General features: G+C 38.8%; 1 protein-coding gene across 1 annotated transcript; it reads left to right on the forward strand.

The window, feature by feature from the left end:
- Positions 1-1393: 1393 nt before the first annotated feature.
- LOC125234552 (AP-1 complex subunit sigma-2) lies at positions 1394-22338 on the forward strand. Its single transcript, XM_048140837.1, is given in 6 exon segments — positions 1394-1605; positions 1710-1888; positions 2607-2715; positions 4007-4094; positions 4097-4143; positions 22171-22338. Coding segments are annotated over 6 exon segments (471 nt in total). The 5' UTR covers positions 1394-1602; the 3' UTR covers positions 22216-22338.
- The last annotated feature ends 280 nt before the right edge of the window (positions 22339-22618 follow it).

The raw sequence follows: 22618 nt of genomic DNA on the forward strand, positions 1-22618 counted from the left end.
ACTGAAGGTCTCGACGAAGACAGCAGTGCAGCGTACCTACTCATGCACCGCAGCGTGGTGCAAGGGGGTACGCTGGCTCCCTCAAGATTTATTTAAGACGATTAAATTACCGCATCGAGGTTTTTATTCTCTACTTACATGATTTTATTTCTCTATATAAAAGTACTCGATGATGCAGCAGCAATACTCGTGATCGGTATAATCTATCACGTCCAATTAAAAAGCATAATTAGATTAATAAAATTAGAGTATGCACGAAGATGATCCCCATCTCCGTAATGACCGTTTTGCGGTCCAAATTTTGAAAACAGGACCTATCATAGCTTTTATGATGTTTTAAAAGGCTGTCTATTTTAAAAATCTAATGATTATATGCTAAAATAATAGCTGACTTACAAATAAAGTGATTCACAGGTAATCTTACCTATAACACAATGATTTACTAAATTCTATGAAACAAAATAAAAACATATAATGGAAACAAGATTTATTATCTGGCAACATGGTTCGATAATCTTAAAAATATATTATCAGATGATATTCTTTCAAGTGCATACCTTTGGCTGTTGACTACCAGAACAAAATACATTAACACACCAGAGTAGGCCAGCCACAACACCAAATTTGTAGTAGCAAAGTAGAGATACTTCGAATTCGCGGCCATTGCACTGATCACTATGGCAAGACACAGACTTGAAGCTAAGTGTAAAAGCATCAATGAGACGCAAATATAGAACAAGTTTTCATTTTCCTTGAATTTCATGTACCAGAAATACAGAAGCGCATGAGAGAACACAGATAGCACCGTTAGCACAATATAGCACGAGCTCATGAACTGAGAGTCAGGGATAGAAAAGCCATGCTTACTGAACATCGTGCTTCCAACAGGTGAAGCAAGGCAAGCGCATGCTACTGTCGGAATTATCCCAAGTATTGCAATGATTCTTATATCTAGTCCTGTAGCTGGAATTTCGAAACATGCTTCGAAAGTATCAACGTAATCTCTTTTACCAGTCTTTGTTTCCATTATTTTTGTTTTTACAGATTTTTAGTATTTCATGGAGTAAATATTTTTTACACTGACGGTGTCATTGTTTCACAGAAGGAGAGTCATAGATTGTGAGTTTTTCTATGTCTATGAGGAGAGTGGCTATATCAACTATATTTTAGGCTATTGTACCGTAAAACGTAGTGATTCAATGCTCTTTGATTAAGTCCGAGATTGGTCCGAGACTGAAAGTTTGCATCAGTACTAATCAGTAGTTAACTTCATGCGCCGTGTGCTAGATCTTTGCTTTCATTAATCACGAACGTATTGCAAAAAAAAATAAAAAATAAATGGGAACCTGGCAACATTTTACGCAAGCGCTGTCAGTGTCACTGTCATGTCATGTCATCAGCACTCATGTCATGGGTGTAAAAATGATGTCAAGCGATCGAACATGGATAAATTGATTTTGCTTTTTACTGTATAACTTTATATTACCAATTCTAAAACAGTAGGATTCGTTGTCAGATTTCCTGTAATATCCTGATGTTATAATCGCTGTCATCTAGACATTCCTCAAACCCTTTTTATAAGTAACACGAAAACTAAGTAAGATGGTACGTATTCTTGTGTCATTTTTCAAACATTTCACATATTCCCTGTTTATGCTCGTCTATAATATAGTTACAAAGGTGTATACATAATTTATGAATACTTTCAGATGCAATTTATGCTACTATTTAGTCGGCAAGGCAAGTTACGGCTACAGAAATGGTACGTGGCCCACCCGGACAAACTGAAGAAGAAGATTACCCGAGAACTGATCACCACAGTGCTGGCGCGGAAGCCCAAAATGTGCTCCTTCCTGGAGTGGAAAGATGTGAAAGTGGTATACAAGAGGTTGGTGAAGTTAGATCAGAGTTAGAAAAAAAAAATGTCAGACTACTTACTATTTGCTGGTGGTTTGGTGATGAGACAGTTCAACTATATCAAAATAAAACGGTGTTTAATAAGAAATAGAATACAGTAACATATAGGTCTAGCTCAATTTCAAGGGTACTACTTTTGCCCAATAATCTCCCAATTTAAGTTAAGCTGGGTGCAGCTCTGAATTTTACCTCTGAGTTTTATCAGAAATTTGGTATTTTCAGACCTATCATAGTAGAAGATTTGTGGAAATCACTTCATCAATTTGCAGTTATACATTTTTAACTTGTTCTATTGTCATAATCTGGTTTTGCAATAATCTAAGGCTCTGAAAATATGCCAGGTGCGAACCCTTAGATTTTTCGGTCACATCATGAGATCACCAATGCATAATATGGAGAAGTGTATTGTGTATCTTGGGGCAAATGAATGGTAAACGCGCTTGGGGTGGGAATCGTAAGAGATGGTCTGACTGTGTGAAGAAGTCGACTGGCGGCAGCCTATATCATGCAGTCCACATGGCTTATGACCACGTTCAATGGAGACACGCTACTTGTGGTTGCGATCCTCAGCATTGAGGGAACGAGGAAGAAGAAGAAGGCTCTGGAAATGTTGATTTAAAATTGTATAATAAATAATGGCTGAAAATCTTTGTGACAGCTAATACTAACAGTAAAACCGTTATTTTCAGATATGCATCCCTATACTTTTGCTGCGCCATGGAGCAGGAGGACAATGAGCTTCTAACCCTGGAGCTCATCCACCGCTACGTCGAGCTTCTTGATAAATACTTTGGCAGTGTAAGTAGCTTTTACTTCAACCATACCTGGCGGTCTAGCACAACTGGCACTCTCGCCCTCAAGTCCATACTTAAAGTCGCGCTTGATGTATGGACTCGCGCGCGACAACGCAAGTTGTGCTAAACCGCCTGATATGTCAAATAATGCATATTTCAGCAGTTCTCAAAAGGTTTGTACATAGCCACGTCAGCTAATTTTAATTGATCCTATATTTTTACCAACGATGCAAAACGATGGGCTGTTATAAGTTTGACGTGTCTGTCTGTCTGTGGCATCGTATCTCCCGAACGGATGAACCGATTTAGATTTAGTGTTTTTGTTGGAAAGCTGAGTTAGTCAGGACTGTTCTTAGCCATGTTTCATGAAAATCATGTCCACTATGTTGCGGTCGGGGGTTTTTTCTAAATTTTAATTTATGTTACCAACATTTAGTAATATAAGTCGACTTCCGTAAGATATATACAGGAAATCAGCTTTTGGATAGTTAAATTAACCCACTGCAACTGACGTCACACATGACTTCTGTTATCATCATCGTGGTAGCAACTGCAATGCATAGGTGCCTGACAGATGTCACGTCAGTGCCTGACAGATGTCACGTCAGTGCTTGACAGATGTCACGTCAGTGCCTGACAGATGTCACGTCAGTGCCTGACAGATGTCACGTCAGTGCCTGAGGGTTACAAACAAACTGGGAATATGTTATTGTTGCTTTATTACTTAAACATGGTTTCAAACCAGAGTATTTTGGGTTCCACAGGATTAAGAACATACAACTCCCTCAAATCCTCAAACTCTCTCTCAAATGCTAGGTTAACTGGAAGAGATCCCTTAAAGGGATAAGTTCGCCTTTGTACTGAAACTTTTTAGACTTTGATTTTTATGTCTGTTTGTACTTTTTTTATATTATGTGTAGTTTTAGTTGTAATTCGACTTGAAGAGACCTTATACACCTCTTATAAATTGTAGTAGCGTTATACATTAGGTAAAATTAGTATTGTATCAATTGTGTAATTTAAATTTTAAATATGTTAAAATGTATATGTTGTAAAAGTGCCCCTGTGGCCTATTTGCTGAATAAATATTTTGATTTTGATTTTATTTTAAATATTATGTGTTGTATTTTTTTTAGTACAATAAAGTGTTTACTTACTTAAGAATAAAAAGTTAGGGTTTTATATCACAGCAAAACTTATAATCTGTACTCATAACACACTCACTCTAGGGTAACTTCAGAACGGAAACTATTTTATACTACATTTGTTTGGTAATTTTTAACATCTCGCTCCAGGTGTGCGAGCTGGACATCATCTTCAACTTCGAGAAAGCCTACTTCATCCTCGACGAGCTGGTCCTCGGCGGAGAGCTGCAGGAGACCAGCAAAAGAACGTGCTGAAGGCCATCGCTGCGCAGGACCTGCTGCAGGAGGTTAGTAGCCAGGATAACGAGCTTGTGTGAACGGGATAACAAATGATAGTATGTACGAATAACACTTCAGTTCTCAGTCACTTCTGTTTTTGAGTTTTGATTCTCAACTGTCTTTTTACAAGAGGACCAGCCATGGAGTTGGCAACTGCAATGCAAGGGTATGCAGAGGGATAGATTTCCTTTGTGAATAGATTTGTTTCAATAATGATTTATGGTTATTTTCATTCGACTTATATTGACCGGGATATAGACTGTGATTACCTTTTAGATTTTTGGGTGATCATGCAACTGCGTGAAATATCAGGAGCTCGACAAAAATCAAAAAGGTAATCATAATCACGTTGTTCTATGCAATTTGGCGTAAAAGGATGGCTGCCATGGCATTAAATTTGGAATTTTCTTTAGTTTCAAATCACATTTTATATTTTTAAATTATAAAATTTATACATAATTTTTGCCAAGTTTGATGTAGTGATATGATTTTGATATGGGGCTTGTTTTTTGATTTGTATAGGTCATATTTTAGTGCATATATGGGGATAATATCTAGCCAAAAGATACTTTTTGACTCAAAATGAGCAATTCCTACTATCATTTATTATTACTGTGAGAATTACTCACTGCTCATATTGAATGGTAATGAAATGACAGTATTTTTTCTAAGTATTCTTAACATATTTTATTTGGTATTACATTATTAAACCGCTCATTTTATAAATGATTACTTCTAGCAGAACTATAGCTATTATAAATTATGATTGTTTGTTATAATTTTAGACAAAATACTGACTTTTTAACCACAATGTCTTATTAAGTTTGCTCATTTAATTCTTGCGATATTTGAATAAGGTTTATATTTACTAATTTATATTTTAAAAGAAAAATCAGGCTATTTATTACACTTTAACAGTGTTAAGTTTTTAGGTTTTGGGACTAAAAATCTAAATTGTTATAATGTGTGAGATTGAATATTTGAAGGAGTGTTTAGACTAGGTTCGGAGTTTTAAAATATTAGGGTTTACACTCTAGTCCTAAAAGACATTCCTACTAAACTATCGTAGTTAAACTACAAGAGTTGTATGACAGTTTTTATCATTTACCGAATGTAAAAAAGACATAAATGATTTATCAAAAAAAATATTATCCATACTAATATTATAAATGGGAAAATGTGTGTGTCTCTTTGTTTGTCCGTCTTTCACGGGCAAAACGGAGCGACAAATTGACGTGATTGAGAGTGACATAGGCTACTTTTTGTCTCTTTCTAACGCGAGCGAAGCCGCAGGCAAATGCTAGTTTACTATATTTTTGGAACTATGCGATAAACTTATTTCGTCTAAACGATTAAATAATATTAATTATCTCCTTTCAGCCTTTGTGACTTTCTTTAACACCCTTGAAATAGATAAGTGCCATAAGGTACTTTTCATTCAAAAAAAAACAGATAAAATGGTCGTTATTGCGTATGAAGGATCCTAGTTCCTTTAGACGTGAAACGAAAAGTAGTAAACTGTCAAACAACTCTTGAAATAGTCACAAGTTACTAGTCGCTGAATAACGAATAGGTTTAAAGTTAAACGTTTAAATTAGATAATAAAATGGACCAGTAAATAGGACAGTGGCCTCTGTAGTGCCTTTCGTAGTGGTTAACTCTCACTTAAGTTTAGGAGCACTGCCTTTTCCTAGTACATATACCTACCTACCTATATAACACGTTTAGTCCTTATAGTAAACTAAAGGACAGAGTTAGGCCTCTCTTACTCAAATTGACGAAGAGAAATAGGGAATTTTCAAACTCAATTATTGCACACATATCAAAGTAATAATACTACTACATATTAAATTTTCCAAATATAAAATTACTCTCTAATCAGATTTAAGAATACATCTTAAAATTGTCCAATAATAATATAATAAAGATACGAAACAATTCCAATAACCTAAGGGCCTGTTTGCATAGATATGATAACGAATCAATGTGTATACAAGTCCTTATACAGTAATCAAATACTATAACAAAATATTTTAAAGCTTGTAGAAAGTTTTTTTGACTTTTTAGATGATTCTAACTATAATAAACTACTCCTATATTATTGCTATAAACAAATGTATAAGATAATGCTATAGTGCCTAATATAAGTAATGTATTAACAGTATTACATCAAACTTTAAAATAAAATATCTTCTCAATATACAAAACTAAAAAAAACTGCTACTGAAACAACTTTATTAAAATACTTATTCAATATGCAAACAATTTATTCGTTTCCTCCTTTCTAGACCTGTGTAAACTATCTTTATTTGTTCAAATGCTATAAAACATTTTGTAGCCCGCATAAGTCATTCACGCCTGAAATCGGGACGAACCGTACTAATTATTATCTGCAGGCCTAGCACATGATGGCCGCGGGAGTATGTCGCCGCGAGATAGACTACCCGTCCTTATGTCATTAATACAATTAGACAAAGACGTGTCATCTATCTCGCGGCGACATACTCCCGCGGCCATCATGTGCTAGGCCTACTGGGCCTTTTTTTTTTTTTTCAAAGTTGTCCACGCCCCTTTTTTTGTAACATGGGTATTTTTTACGCGATTCATACTCAGAATCGCGAAGTCTTTCGATCCTGATATAAGGAGGAAAAAATTGTCCCAAGATTTCCATATATTTTTCAAACCTTCCATTTTACCGCCATACAAAATGTATGAAAAAATGGGAACGCAATGGAAAAAAAAACCTTAGAACACTTTTTTTTCTCCTATTAGGATTGAAAGAGCTCGCGATTCTGAGTGGAAACTACATAAAAAATTCCAAATTAAAAAAAAGTGGGGTGGACAACTTTGAAAAAAAATGGCCCATCTATTCGATGTTAGTAACCAAGTTACTTGCTGTCAAAATAATGACTACATGATGCCTTTACAAAGAAATAAACATTTACAATTGAGTTTCACGGCGGAGTGACTTTTAGCTGTTTCTTTGTCGGACCTTCTCAAATTAAACTTGACCTACAACTAGGGAACAAATCAAATTATTTTATTGAATATTTTTTGATTTGTTCTCAAGTAGTCACACTACTATATATAAATTATAAATTGAAATGGATATCATACACGAAAAAAAAACGACAAGGCCCACTGGTGGCGGCGGGCGGGTGGTCTAGTGGTAAAGACGTTAGCCGCGTAAGCTGAAGACCCGGGTTCGATTCCCGGCTCGGCCAACAGTGGGCCTTGTCGTTTTTTCTTTCGTGTATTACATCTATTTCAATTTATAAAATACACCTCTTTGATTTTTCTTAATTAATTAATTTCATAGTCCGTCAAAGAGCTGGCCATGCGGCACAATCCATCACACGTAACGTATGTTACTTCAGAAAACTTGTTCAATCGTATACGTGAAGAAATTCTGAAGTATAGACACTAAGTATAAAGAATATCGTACATTGGTCCGCCCATTCCCACATCTCTCACGCGCATAATTATACCGCCACCGCGCTTGCATTTGCAGTGACATTTAGCTAGATGATATTGGATATTAAATATTATATTACAATAACTGGTGATATCAGGAAAACTTGGACCCTTTTGTAAGACTGGCCAGATATTGCTCTAAACAGGGATGAGTGGAAGAGGGAGATGCCTTTTCCCAGCAGTGGGGCATAGTAAATTAATAAATAAACAATACGCTACGCGCGTGGGATAGATTTTCGAACAAGCGGATCAATTGATAAAATTCTTCGTACTTTGCGCGATTTGCGTCCCTACTTCACAGTTGAACGAGTTTTATAAAGAGGGACCCGTACTACATAAATTTTCGGACATTGACCCTCCTATTGCTATCCCTATTGCGCAAGCATTACTACCTCAGATTACTACATTGCTTCGTGAGCACACAGCTATATAATTTTACGGTACAATAGAAATAGCCGGGTCAATGTACGAAAATCTATGTGGAAAGCGCCCCTACCTTCACAGATTACAAGTTCACCGGACTATATAAGCTTGTTAACCGACAATTATTTCGGCATTTATTATCTGGCGAGTCTTGTGACTAACGTCTATACTTACATAGCTATGTCATCTGACGAACAGCACGGGAAGCATGGTCGCGCGATAGACGATAAAAATATCAGGCCGTCTATTTGTAAGTGCGATAGGGACGGCCTGCTATTTTATCGTCTATCGCGCGACCATGCTTCCCGTGCTGATATGTAATCTGTAGACCCCATAAAGTAACAAACGTGTACGCGTGGTGACCCTGCACTCAACCCTGTCTTTACATACGCATGCAAGGACCTGAACGATGGATTGTTGCACTGACCCGGACGCCACAACCCCCAGTCTGTATTCCGTAGTCCCACCACGCTTGTGTCGCTTCATTCCTCATTCACTCTTCTGACAGTTGAGATTATTTTACTGTAATAATTTTCATATTAAGATTTGAATAAGGGTCTCCCAAAACATATCTACTCGGAATCGGCTTTCGCCGACCAAAATTCGCTCATTAGTATGAAATATGAATATGCGTACGCACGCATGCGGTCAGCAACGGCGCGTACGAGTGTTCATACTAACCAGCGATTGTTCGTCGGCTAGAGCTGTTTCCGGGATTATGGGGAAACCTTTATACCTGTCTATAAACAATAAGTGGAGTAAAATCAACACGATTTTATTCAGTAGTGAGTTCAAACATTACCCGAGACAGTATTTTTTACTCATTTCAATTTAAATCAACACAACACACTACAGCCTTTTAAGACGCTACGGGAGCGAAAATGCTAAAATGGAAAGGATCCCCCCTTCAATTTGGGAATTTCAGTTAAATATACTAGTGTTATTAACTAGATTAAAAGTTAGAAGATATTGCGAAAAAATCTTTAAAATCGAGGTTCCGCTCTCGACTGTTTCCTCCTTCAAAACTTATTTGAACGGAACGAAATTTGAGAATCTGAATAACAATGAAATAATCTGTGTCAGACCGTTTACATTTTTTGGCTAATTGTTACCGATCTCGAGTATCACACCTTTTTTTGAGCCATATTGAAAAAGGCCGTTTTTAGAAAGTTTTGATCGGCTCTAGCGTCTTTTAAAATAAAAATAGTAAAAAAATCAAGACGATCCGACACAGATAAAAATAATAATAATCGGTGTTGAAAAAATCATTGCTCTATCTTCAAAAACCAGGGAGGAAATAGTCGAGATCGTTTGTATGGAGAATTGACCTGTATCGTATCGTCTTAAAGAAATTGCAATCTCAATAATTGTGACAGATCTCCATTACTCTCATTAGTGTCAAGATTTTTTGACTGTCAGAAGATGTTATTATTTGCATGCATTTATTATTTATTTCCACTATATAACATGTAGCTGATGTAGCTTATTATTTATTAGGCATTTATTATATTTATTTTCTTCATTTTCTTTACATTCACATTGATTGGCATCGTACACATTCATACAAAATAAGCGATACATATAATCATAAATAACTAAGTAGATGAACATGGAATATAGATCTTATATTGTAAATGATATTTATTTGTGAGTCCCAGAATACATTAAAATATAAAATAGTGTTATATCAAAACATTTAATCTTACCTGCACCTACATAAGATAACATACAAATCTCATTTAATCTCATTTGTGATCGATCTCAAGTAAGACACATTTTTCAATAACATGCAACTTTTTAGAGAAATCTATTGATACTGTTTGTTATCGTTTAATCCAAATGTTCATATCCGTTTTGTGTTCCCTTTTGTATTCTGGGCCTGAATATTTAATAAATGTAAGAAATAGTACATGTCACTATGCTTTATATTTCGTGTAGTTTTGTTTAACCGGTCGATATTACAGCAATTCCCGTCAACTTTGTACAATGCCACGTCAGCAAATTTTAATTGATCCTATTTTGTTACCAACATTTAGTAATATAATTCGACTTTCGTACGATATATACAGGATAATTGTTATAATTAAGAAAATATAGATACTAGAGAACCTTAATGACGAAATAAAACTTAATAAAATCTCAATTCATCAACAAAATCTTGGTAACAAAATAGGAATTAATAAAAACAAATTTAACTTTTCCCTTAATTTTTGTACAAACTTCGAGAACTGCTGATTATTGTATTCTAGTACACTGTTCTACTGGGATAAAAATTATCATTTATGTAAGGTGCATCGGGGCAATTTCAACTAATCGGAATATTTTCCATGTTTGTCATTATTAACAATAGTGCCATATTATCCTACTGGACATGTGTGCTACTTGTGACCAGTGGACATATAATGACGCTCTAGTTAATAATTTAAAACGTGATAAAACTGATAAATATTACGATTATTTGAAATTTCCTCCAGTCGAAATTGCACAGGTGCATCTTTCCTATTAATATTTAAGCTGACTACATATTATGTACATTTCAATAAGTAGTAATTTGTCGGTTTTGGTAGAAAAAGAGTAGGATTTTTCAGTCAGGTAAAAGTTTCAATTTTAATACTGTTTTATGCATATAATTATTTTCAAAAAAGCTTCTCAGTTGTGATTTGGGTGTATTTTATCATTGCTTGTTTGTCTGTCTGTATTTCTCAGTAAAACAGTGTCTTGTATTATTTGTGCCGTTTGTATATCCGAGGTCTTTATAGAGAGAGTACGTCGTAGACGTCGCATCGGACCGATAGATGGCGCCATCGTTCGTTGTAAGTCGCTCCGGCGTCTCACCGCCGCGATGTTGGTAGTCCCGTTTTTCCCCACCTGCAACACAAGGCCCCCCGCGCCCCGACTCGCCACCAGCCACCCTCATTGTTTCGTCGAACGCCGAAGTGACCGGTTGTCGCGTATTCCGTTCGAACATTTTTACAGCATGGTGTCTCGAAATTAAACTTTTAGTTTCTATTTCCTTGTTATTTCTGGTCAAACCAGAGTTATTCGTGTTTTTATTTAAAAAGTGGCTTATAACGTTTCGGAATTATGAAATTTTTCAATTTCATCCGTCAATTCTTTCTTCCCTTTTAATTTGCGCTCGTTCGTCTTGAATAATGAGATATATTATGCCTCGCTAGCGATCATTATTCGTCTTTCGGGGTTCTCACTATAGAAATGAACGAGCGGTGCTTTATGATTCTACCCACTTTTTTGTAAGAAAGTTCCATGCTGCAAAAATCGTTACCGTTAATCAGTTTTCTTTTTAAACTATTCGCATTTCCGAGACTAAAGTAGGAAGTGTTATCCGCGTATTAAAAGTTTCGCGCGAGAATATAAGCGGTAACGTAGGTAAGTTGCTCCGCCGGGGACCACGTGCTCCGGGGACCACGTGCTTCGCGACCGCGTGCTGCGCGACCTGCGGGCTGCGGCGGCGGCGGCGGCGGGCGCGGTGGAGGAATACCGCGCTTCAAGGAGGTTTGAATTTCTCCGACGAATGGGTGAGCAGATTCATATTATTTTAGAAAGAATACGTTCGGTTTCCGATTCGGTGCGGAGGCCCCAAGCCACGTGTCGGCGCCGAAACTTACTGTAGCGCTGCGATAGCGCCGCTGACCGCGGCAGTGTTGTCCGCCGCGTCGGCGCCGCCGAGGTTGCGTAGAAGTTGCCTCCTCGTTAACGATGGCCATCTCTGCGGTGCCGCCGAACAACGTTGTGGCCGCCGCATAGGCGTCGCATGCGACGCTGTAAGTATGTCTACTGCTGCCCCGACGCGAGCGCCGTGCCGTTAGTGATCAGTCGTCAATACGCAGGCTACCAGCGCGGCCACCTTCTGCCCCCGCCACAACGCCGCGAGCCTGCTGAAGCTGTCCACCAATATCGCTGGCCGCCACGCTTATGCTGGCGCCTCGATGGTGATGCAGAGCGTGCGTCTGCCGTGACAACGCCGCGATCCTGCTGAAGCTGTCCACCAGTATCGCTGGCCGCCACGCTTATGCTGGCGCCTCGATGGTGATGCAGAGCGTGCGTCTGCCGTGACAACGCCGCGATCCTGCTGAAGCTGTCCACCAGTATCGCTGGCCGCCATGCTTATGCTGGCGCCTCGATGGTGATGCAGAGCGTTCGTCTGCCGTGACAACGCCGCGATCCTGCTGAAGCTGTCCACCAGTATCGCTGGCCGCCACGCTTATGCTGGCGCCTCGATGGTGATGCAGAGCGTTCGTCTGCCGTGACAACGCCGCGATCCTGCTGAAGCTGTCCACCAGTATCGCTGGCCGCCACGCTTATGCTGGCGCCTCGATGGTGACGATGCAGAGCGTTCGTCTGCCGTGACAACGCCGCGATCCTGCTGAAGCTGTCCACCAGTATCGCTGGCCGCCACGCTTATGCTGGCGCCTCGATGGTGATGCAGAGCGTGCGTCTGCCTTGACAACGCCGCGAGCCTGCTGAAGCTGTCCACCAATATCGCTGGCCGCCACGCTTATGCTGGCGCCTCAGTAGTGATGCGGAGCGTAATACTGTTAACCGCTGCACAGGCGTCGCAATCCTTCTGCTGCGTCTGCCGTGACAACGCCGCAAGCTACTTGAAGTTTTCCACCGGTGTCGTCGGCCGACACGCTCATGCTGGCGCCTTGATGTCGCCTCGATCGCACGAGGTAAGATTGCAGACGCGGCGACCTTCATCGCGCCACCGAGCGCAATACTGCGGCTGCCGCGAAGGCGTCGCTAATTTTCCTGCCGCGTTTGCCGTGACGACGCCGCGAACTCTGTTGATGCTGTTCACCGATGTAGCTGACTGCCACGCTGGCGCCGGTGCCTCCCGCGCTGACGGCGGCGACCTCGAGAGGGCGACCGAGCACGATACTGCGCGACGCGACAGGGCATCGAGACGCCTTTCGAGCTGACGACGGCCGTCTCAATCTCACCGCCGAACATAACAGCGTCTGCTGCAGTGACAAGCTGGTAAGATTGCTGATGTGGGCCCTTGGTGCTGCTAGCCGCCACGCTGATAACGCCCGTCGCGCCTAAGATGTCACGCTCACCGCGAACACTGTCTTCCCCTACAATGGTGCCACGACCACGACTATCCAGGCTCCGTCTACTACGGTATCGTTGCAGACTCTGTTGCTGACCAGGCTGATACTACCCTCCAATGTGACGACGGGCGCCGCTATCAGCTGACATCCCGTACACTATGGTATCCACTCTTCTCTTTCCAGTTCCCGTGAAGTACGACTGTATTTACACTCTATTTTGACCAAGGACTCCTCCGTCGCCGAAGTGAGAACAGATAAATTCTTAAGATGCTACGTCCTAACGTGGTTTGGAGACCCATAGTTGAACGAGGTAAGACGTCAATAACCGGACGAGGAGCCGCACTGCTGCGAGGGTGTCCTGACGATGTTCGCGAGCTATCTAATCGGAGAGGCGCCTCGCGAGAAGACCCTGTGATTCCTGTACATCGCTCATTGTGTAGGTCAAAGACATCGTAAAGGTTTGCGGAATTTAAAAAAAAAAATCCCTTTCAGAATGTCCAGATCTGAATTCGAGCCAGCGTCCTGCATCCTGAGCGTGCGTCTGTTTACCGGGCGGACACCAAAACCGATCGGCAATCTGGCCGCGGGGGTTCCAAGTACACGACGATTTCCCGGAGGCTTGTGGCGCCCCCTGTCCATTCGAGAGATTAACTTATTCGCCGAGCCTCTAATAAACAAATTGGGAAAAATAAACCTGCTTCGCCTTAGTGAACTTCAGATTCCAGCTCAAAGCGAAAGGGGCCAGGAACTCAGGAGTACTTCAGTAGTTATCATCTGGCTCGACTATACTCAATTAATATAGTGCTTGATTCGATCGTAGAACCTGATTTCATAAATTTCACAACTTTCGTGGTCTACAGAGGAAGGTTGCACCGCTGCAGTTTCCAGCATTACCTCGTACAGCTGCCGATAGCTGTAGGCCAATCGCCCCTGTTTTGCTTGCATCTGCAGCCCGATAAGACCCTCAATAATCGGAACATTGTACGAAGTAAAGCTCTTCCGATGGAGAATAATCTTCAACAGGCGGTGGCGCTGGCGACTGAAGTGACATGCAGCCGGCTTAAGGTTCGCATAGCACTATATGCTATGCACAGTTCAGTTGTATGTTATGTTATGCTGTACGATGGCAGGACTACATCTCTTCTGTTACGAGTAACTACGACAGTAACTGCTGACTCCAACAGACTGTCGTACGAGGTCAGTATGCACCCCCTGGGAGCCAAGTAAGTGACCTTCGGTGACCTCGCCTTCTTCTGCTTCGCCCGTCATCGTACCTCTTCGTCTGCGAGAGCCCTGCATTACGCCGTACAACGGTACGTATTAAGCCTCCGCCACACATAAAGCGCATTCCGCTTCGCTATCAGCGCGCTGAATGCGCGTGCATTCCGCTCGCGTCCCGCGCGCGTTGCGCTCGCTATCAGCGCTCGTTCGTTCCCGCTAGCGCCCACTGGGCGCAACGCCAGCGTTAGTGCGGTGCACCGCCATTATTGCGCTCCGCCTACGCTCTTAAAGCGCGCATGTGTGGCGGTGTTAAATTCACCCCTTGACCTGCTACCACGACGTGTTCAGCAACCACCAGCGATGCGACACTGACGTCTCCACCTCTCAGTCTACTCTGTCGACCTTCATTGCACGAAGTAGAAATCCGTCGCATCGGGTTTTGGATTAGGTAATGGATTACCCTAAGAGTCAATGACTGACTTAAAGAAATCGACTGATACCTCCGTCCAGTGTAGTAGCAATCGACAGCGCTCGTACTTTTCATCTTCTAGGCTAGTCTTACCGAGCGATCGGTATCCTCAAATGCCCTCACTAAAAAGAGTTCAGAGTTCAGGAGTCTCGCTTGCAACCGCGCTCGCTTGACGCGAAATAGTCTGATCGAAAATACCAGTATTGTAACAAATAGCCCTTGGGCACGTGAGTGATGACCTTTTTCTGTGTTTGATATGGACGTAAGACGTTGGACTTTAAATAGTCATATCAAAGCTAATATTGATTTAGATAATTTTTACGAAGGGTTGACAAAAGCAGTATCAATTACGTAACCCTGCTACAGTACAGATAGTTACACTACTTTTACAGTTAATTTCCACACTTTGTGTCTGAAATTGGGTTTATAACCTGATAAAATAACGTGTCTGTTAATAATAATAGTGTATCTAAGGTTTTTGTATCTTGTTCAAGTCAGCCTCGCCTACATCTTTTTTTTTTTGGTTTTAATCTGCGATGTATAATAATGTCATTTCTCTAACTATTCGCTGACTAAAGCTAAACGTCATCACGAAAATCTCTTTATGCGTTTCTGGCACCGAGATATTCGCGGATCGAAGGCTATTTCGACTGATACATCTGTCAAATCGGTTCAACTGATTCACTTATTCTTCTATGCTATGCCAATAGGGCTACCAAAGGCTTGCGCGCCAGCTGACTCGCCACCAGGAGATAATAAACAGGTCTCTATAAAGACCTCGGATATACAAACGGCACAAATAATATAAAAATTTTACCTTCCAATAAAATTTGTATTATTTTGCCTGGTATATCCGAGGTCTGAGTGATGCCTTCCTGGTAGGCTTAATATACCGTCGGCACTTCTCCTCAACAATGAGGGTGGCTGGTGGCGAGTCGGGGCGCGGGGGGCCTTGTGTTGCAGGTGGGGAAAAACGGGACTACCAACATCGCGGCGGTGAGACGCCGGAGCGACTTACAACGAACGATGGCGCCATCTATCGGTCCGATGCGACGTCTACGACGTACTCTCTCTATAAAGACCTCGGATATACCAGGCAAAATAATACAAATTTTATTGGAAGGTAAAATTTTTATATTCTCGCTGTTCATGCATTTGCTGTATCGGGTTATCGAAATACATTGTTTTCAACTAAAACTCTGTTTTCTTGCATGCACCTAACCTCTGCCGTAGCATGAGTTGATCAGAAAGGGGAAAGTTTTACTAATTTTATTTTCCATTTTTTTTTTCTAGTAAGTGGGTGTAAATAAAGACTTATTGTAAGAGTTTTGAATGATTCACAGTTAGTTAGTCCCGATATTTCAACGCAGTTACAAACATGCATGTCCGTGATCATGATGCATGTAACTGCGTCGAAATAATGGAAACTCGACAAAAATAAATCAATGGTCAATCTAAAGACTTTTGAATGAAAAGAATTCTGCCATTCAGTTCTGTATGAGGAAAGTCTGCGTCATATTATGATATTTCTTTTTAATGCGGCTGAAGGTAATTTGTATGTTTTGTCATTGTGTATTCTTCAAGTATTCGATTTTTATACATATGACCAAAACTCATGCTACGGACTTTCCTATCCTATTAGGCCTACCACGAACGTTGAAAGAATATTCTAATTTGAAGTAAAATATATAGAAATCTATTCTTTTCCATGTTCGAGGTGAAGCCAGACCTGGTGGTGGGTAACAAGCGATCTAAATAATCAGCTGTTGTAATTAAAAGATCATTAGATGTCGTTAGATGCCTAGAGCCCATTAACACACAGATCCGCGTTCATTCTGACATAAATTGTAAAAAAAAACATTTGCCACTATTTCAAACAATTTTTGTCAGGCTGTAGCGTCTTTATCGCCTATCAATATCACGCATAGGTATGCATATATTTAGCACTTGTAAATTTTTGCACCGTGTTAGAATGCGAAGTAGGTGATGAACTTGTAAAAAGTGTTAAAGAATAATCTAATGACATCTATTCCTCTTTTAATTTGCAGAAGTTATGTATTGAACGAGCATGTTCATTGGTGAATGATATTCAATATTGATACCTTTGCATTTTCTAATAATATATTTAATCGTGCCTGCTACGTATTTATGTACATATATCATTTATTTGAATTAAATCATGGTGGTGGTGAACCGTAACTTTTCCGCATTTGATATTGGGATATTTGTATGCCGTATTGTTTCCTAGTTTTTTTTTTTCTCTACAAAAATCTCAAGAAAGGAGCGATACGACTGTGTGCAATAGGTAGATATGTTCCTGTTACTGTATCTGAGAAAAAGGAATAAACGTCTGAACAACAGACAAAACTTATTTTTTACAAATGCTTAGAAAATGTGCAGTCATCATCTTCCTTGCGTTATCCTGGCATTCGCCGCGGCTCATGGAAGCCTGGTGTCCGCTTCTGAAGTGCTCAATTTAAATTTAAGCTAAAATATCTAGGAAACGAATATTTTTTGTAGTAAAAATGTGGATATTTTCGACTGTCTGTTTTTATTGTCGAGTCCGTGGTGTTGGCTCCGCCCTTGCTTTACTCAGCTTGTGTTAGGACGAGACCGTGGACGCGGCGCTGCGAGAGGTGGGGCTGCTCTGAGGACCAGGAGCTTCCAGATTCTTCCGTCACCAGTGGATTGCCAAAGACAAACTTCAAAATCTAAATAAATTACCTACATATATGAAAGAAAAAGTGACCAAGACCTCAAAGGCTGGATCAAACCAGCGTGCTCTGCAATCGCGGCAGATGCCTGAGCCACAGCGACACAGGTCAAATTCTTCCCTCATATATGTAGTTTCCTTTTTTAAAGACATTTTTCTCTGAGAAACTGTTTGCCGCACGCGACATAAGTGTTTTCACATTATTTTATCGGATGTCGGACCGAAACTGCCATCTTGGATTTTTTCTATTGAAACGCGACATATATCGGAGAGTGAAAAAGGGTTTCCCCAAACCTATCGACGTGGAATCTGTTCTAGCCGACCAAAAGTAGTAGTAGTTTGAAGACGCTTAAGCGACGACACTGAGCGCATGCATACGCATACATACAACTAGCAATTTCTTGTCGCCGTTTAGTTCCGCGTCGATAGGTTTGGGGATGCCCTTAAGGAAGTAGCGGCGTAACTAGGTATACCAACGGAAGCTCAGGGCATGTTCATCTACTTGGGTCTTTATCAGCTCGAGCCCCCGTGGCATTTGGCCCACTTTGACATAAAGTTACTACTACTTTATCTTGAAATATTAAACTGATATTTTGAAATGATTTTATTAGTTGATCATTTTTTATTTAAATTTAAAGTACCTTATTGACGGTCTTTACCAGTTAAAAGCCATCAGTAGAGACTTGGCAAAACAATTGCTATTTATATATTTACTTCTTAATTTTGATGACACTTATTACTTGCTTTTATAAAGAAAATTGTTGAAATAAAACATCTTGCCTCGTTTGTATCAAGTAACTAAGCGTGCGGTGACATAATGCCAACTAAACATCAAAGACAAATTGTTGTGTTTTTATAAAAATATTTTTATGTTATTATATTTATCTAGAAGTTATTTTAAATATATAACATTCTCCCAGTAAGTGGTATAAAAATTTAAAGGTAAGCATTTTATTTTTACATGTAATTTTGACATTTTTCTAAATGTGGTGTTGTGACCTTAAAAATAACCTGTCACAAATGACATCGATGAACTCGATTATGATTGGTTGATCTCGTTTGTGACTTTCGTATGATTGACCAATCACGATTAGATAATGAAGAGTGAACTGTAAGCACTGAGACTGATGAAAATTGAGTTGAAATATGAATTAATAAATGACATTACTAATCTGAATATTTTCCATGGTTTACGATATTAACTAGAGTGCCATGTGTCCACTCTATACGCGTGCCATATGTGAACAGTAGACACACTTATGGCATTCTAATTTATAGTTTAAAACGTGGAAAATATTTCGAATATGTAGTTCAAATTGCCCCGGTGTACCTTACGAAATCAAACCTTATCGATATGGAAGTAGACGATGCGATGAGACGCGACGGCGACGGTCGCGCGACCGTCGCCCATGCAAGACACGGCGTTGATATTTATTTCATTCCAAATTCAAGTATTTTCCAGTGTATTTGCATATCTATCAGTACCTAAAAATCTAGTTTGTTGAATCGATTGTGACGGTAAATTGATTACTCCAGTAGCTAAAATTATACCTATTCAAAAATTTTGATTATTAGAGCATTTCTTTTTTTTTGCCACTTTTATGAAGTGTGATATTTTTGAAAAAAAAAATGCTATTTCTACTCAGAATTACTAGCTTTTTCAATCCTAGTAGTTAAAAAAATTGTCTCATACGATTTTTTCTTATTTTGTTACCATTTTCCGTACATGTTGTATGGGGTAACAAAAGAGGAAAGTAACAAAAATGTATGGAAATTCTGGGACACTTTTTGTCTCCCAGTGAGATCGAAAGTACTCGTGATTCTGAGTACAATTGACCTACAATTCCCTAAAACAATAAAAAAAAATTAGTGGCAAAAAAAAAGAAACGCTCATTAAATTATATACCTAATACTAAATATTAAGATTGAATTGACTGTAAAAAAATATGAGATTGAAATTTAAATAGTTAAATGTAAAGTAATGGACCAATAGGTTTTGTTGTTTTTCTCTTTACATATTTGTTTTTTTATTTTCATATTATATAGTAACTACTGTCTACTGTTTTAGCCACGAACCAAACTTGAATTATTTTATGTTATTTTTACGTTTTGTTTTGTTTCAAACTAAAGAGAATTTATTTTTTGTTAACATTATAGTTTTAATTTTTATATCGTTGTGCCACAAATAAGAGGTTAGGTAATTAAAGGTGTCCACATAGATTTTAGAAAGCTAGGTTAGCTTTAGCTTCAAATACCAGTAAAGTTCATCGTATAAAATGTAACTGTCAAAATAAAAATTCAGTGTAGGTAGTTAAATATTATCCATTTCACGAACTATTTTCTGGAAATATCACAGCCACGTTTATGTATTGCCATTTGTTTATATCATTTTATAATTTTTAAAGAACCCCGCAGCAAACATAGGCAAAAAGTGGTTTCAGTCAAATCGCATGAAATTTTAGTATGATGTAGATTTAAGTCTCCTGATTATTTTTTTATAAGGGCACAACTCCCTCAGACTTATACTTTCAGAAATAATCAAGTATATATTTTTCTATTTACGCGACGTGTTTTTCAGCAATTCCCGTCAACTTTGTACAATGCCACGTCAGCAAATTTTAATTGATCCTATTTTGTTACCAACATTTAGTAATATAATTTTCGTAAGATAAATCAGGATAATTGTTATAATTAAGAAAATATAGATCTAAATGATCAATTCATCAACAAAACTTGTAACAAAATAGAATTAATAAAAACAAATTTAACTTTTCCCTTAATTTTTTACAAAGTTGACGGGAATTGCTGTTTTTATTAATCTAAATGATTTACTGACAGATATCGGATTGCAATATCGACTTTCTGTAGGTTGTCGATTGGAATACGTCTCAAACCCCGAGGAGCGACAAGATTATTGCAGACAAAGCAAGGATTTCTTGCTGCCATCATCTAGTATGCTTAACATAAGTGTTGTGCTTAATTAAAATGTGTTTATAATTAAGTACGTAATTATCGAAAATAATAAATCATCTTTATAATGTAGCTGTCTGTCACATTGACTTTCATTTTATCAGTTATCTATGTTACGAACTCTATGCAAAACAGAGCAAAGAGGAGGAATTACGTAAAATAGGTAATTTACATATATTTTGTATAAAACAATTAAATTAATTATTTTCGAAAGTATAAGTCTGAGAGAGTTGTGCCCTTATAAAAAAATAATCAGCAGACTTAATTCTACATCATACTAAAATTTCATGCGATTTGACTGAAACCACTTTTTCCCTATGTTTGCTGCGGGGTTCTTTAAAATGTTCACAAAAAATTATGTTAGATGAGATAGGTTAACTTAGACGTCCATGTAATTTATTTAATGTCCGTGTGAAAGGATAGGCCAATATTTTACAAAACTACCTTGGTCGACCGATAGTCCACTATCATATGTTTGTCATAGAAATATGATCATAGGCAACATGCCGTCCTTTTTCTTCACGTTGGAGAAAAAGGGAGGCATACAGATCTATGATCATATTTCTATGATAGACATATGATAGTAGACTATCGGCGTAACTGACAGTTTTTGTAGACACCCAATAGACTATTCTTCTCAATTGGAGCCCATTTTTTGAAAGACGCTGGTTACAAATTACTTATTACTCTTATTAGTATGTTGGCATGAAAACGTATATGATTTGTCAATATGTGGACTAAGAATATTAGTCTAATATCTAATATCCTTCCAGAAATGGGCCCCTGTACATACAATTTGTATGTTTTTACGTACCTATTTAATGTTAAGTAAGTAATGTATGTTGAGATAAATAGGTAGGTACAGTCAACCAATTGGAACCCTAGGCCACTCTACAACCATGTCAAAATGACAAGCAGTAAGAGATTCCTTACAATCTGATTTATAACGTCACTATGACATAGTTCTACAGTGGCCTAGGGTTCCAATTGGTTGACTGTACCTAAACCCTAATGATTTTCGATCACATCGATGGAAACTTTGTTATTTTAGTATTTGTATTCCTTCCAATAAATATTTTACTTAATAATTGGATTTTTATTGTTAAATTAAATATAGTTAGGTATAATGGTAAGTTATTACATAATTGAGGTAAGTACATACCTAAGAATTGTTCAGAAACTTCCTAAGTGAATAATGGGAACGAAACTTCTTTACCGAATGTAAACTTACTGTTGAAAAAAAAATGCAACAAGGACGAATGTTCCCTTTGTAGATATACTAACTTCGTGAAGCTTGAAATTTTAATTATTTAAGTACAAATTTTAGAAAAAAGACGAATAGATATCCATTAGTACTTTCTATAGTAGCATCGAGCAAACACATTCCTATTCAACTATGTATTGATGGTGGTTCAATAACACCTTTTTACCGACTTTCATAATAATCATCATCGGTTCAAAAGTTATGAGAAAAGGGAACCCTTTAAGTTTCATACTTAAATTATTGACAAACAACCGGTTGATTATTCATAATTTCAACGGATTTCAAAGGACTCCTAACAACATTATTTCACTATCAACCTAACTAGGGTTGTCCCAAACCTTTGAAGTCTGTCCATTGTACGCCGAAAAGCGATGGCTCGGTCTAACACGGCCACGAGCGACCCTGGCTCAGTGATGACCCTTGTTGCAGGAGGAGACACCTCAGGGCTTCTTCGAGGACCACGGGCTCGGCTAAAGCTACGGGGGACCGTCGGATGCTGCGTAGAACAAGACCGGGTTTAGTCAGTAATGGATTGGTTAGTTTCCTATTTTGTTGCATTGAAAATATTGAAATGTATAGTCTGAAAGAAAAACTGTAAATTATAAAGAGACATTTCAATAACCAGTCGATAGCTCCTATTGTAATGTTCGATTTCGATCTCTATTTGCCGCTTTTGAACGCCATCTTTTGGTTTTCTTTAAATTCTTCACAACTCTGCGAGTATATAATACTTACTATCTATTTATAACGTAACCACAAAATTAAAATTTTGAAAAACCCCCGACCGCGACCTAGTGGAGCGATTTTCATGAAACATGGCTAAGAACACTCCCGACTAACACAGCTTTCAAATAAAAAAAACTAAATCGAAATCGGT

Source organism: Leguminivora glycinivorella, chromosome 2 (genome assembly GCF_023078275.1).
Source record: "Leguminivora glycinivorella isolate SPB_JAAS2020 chromosome 2, LegGlyc_1.1, whole genome shotgun sequence".
Lineage (NCBI taxonomy): Eukaryota > Metazoa > Arthropoda > Insecta > Lepidoptera > Tortricidae > Leguminivora > Leguminivora glycinivorella.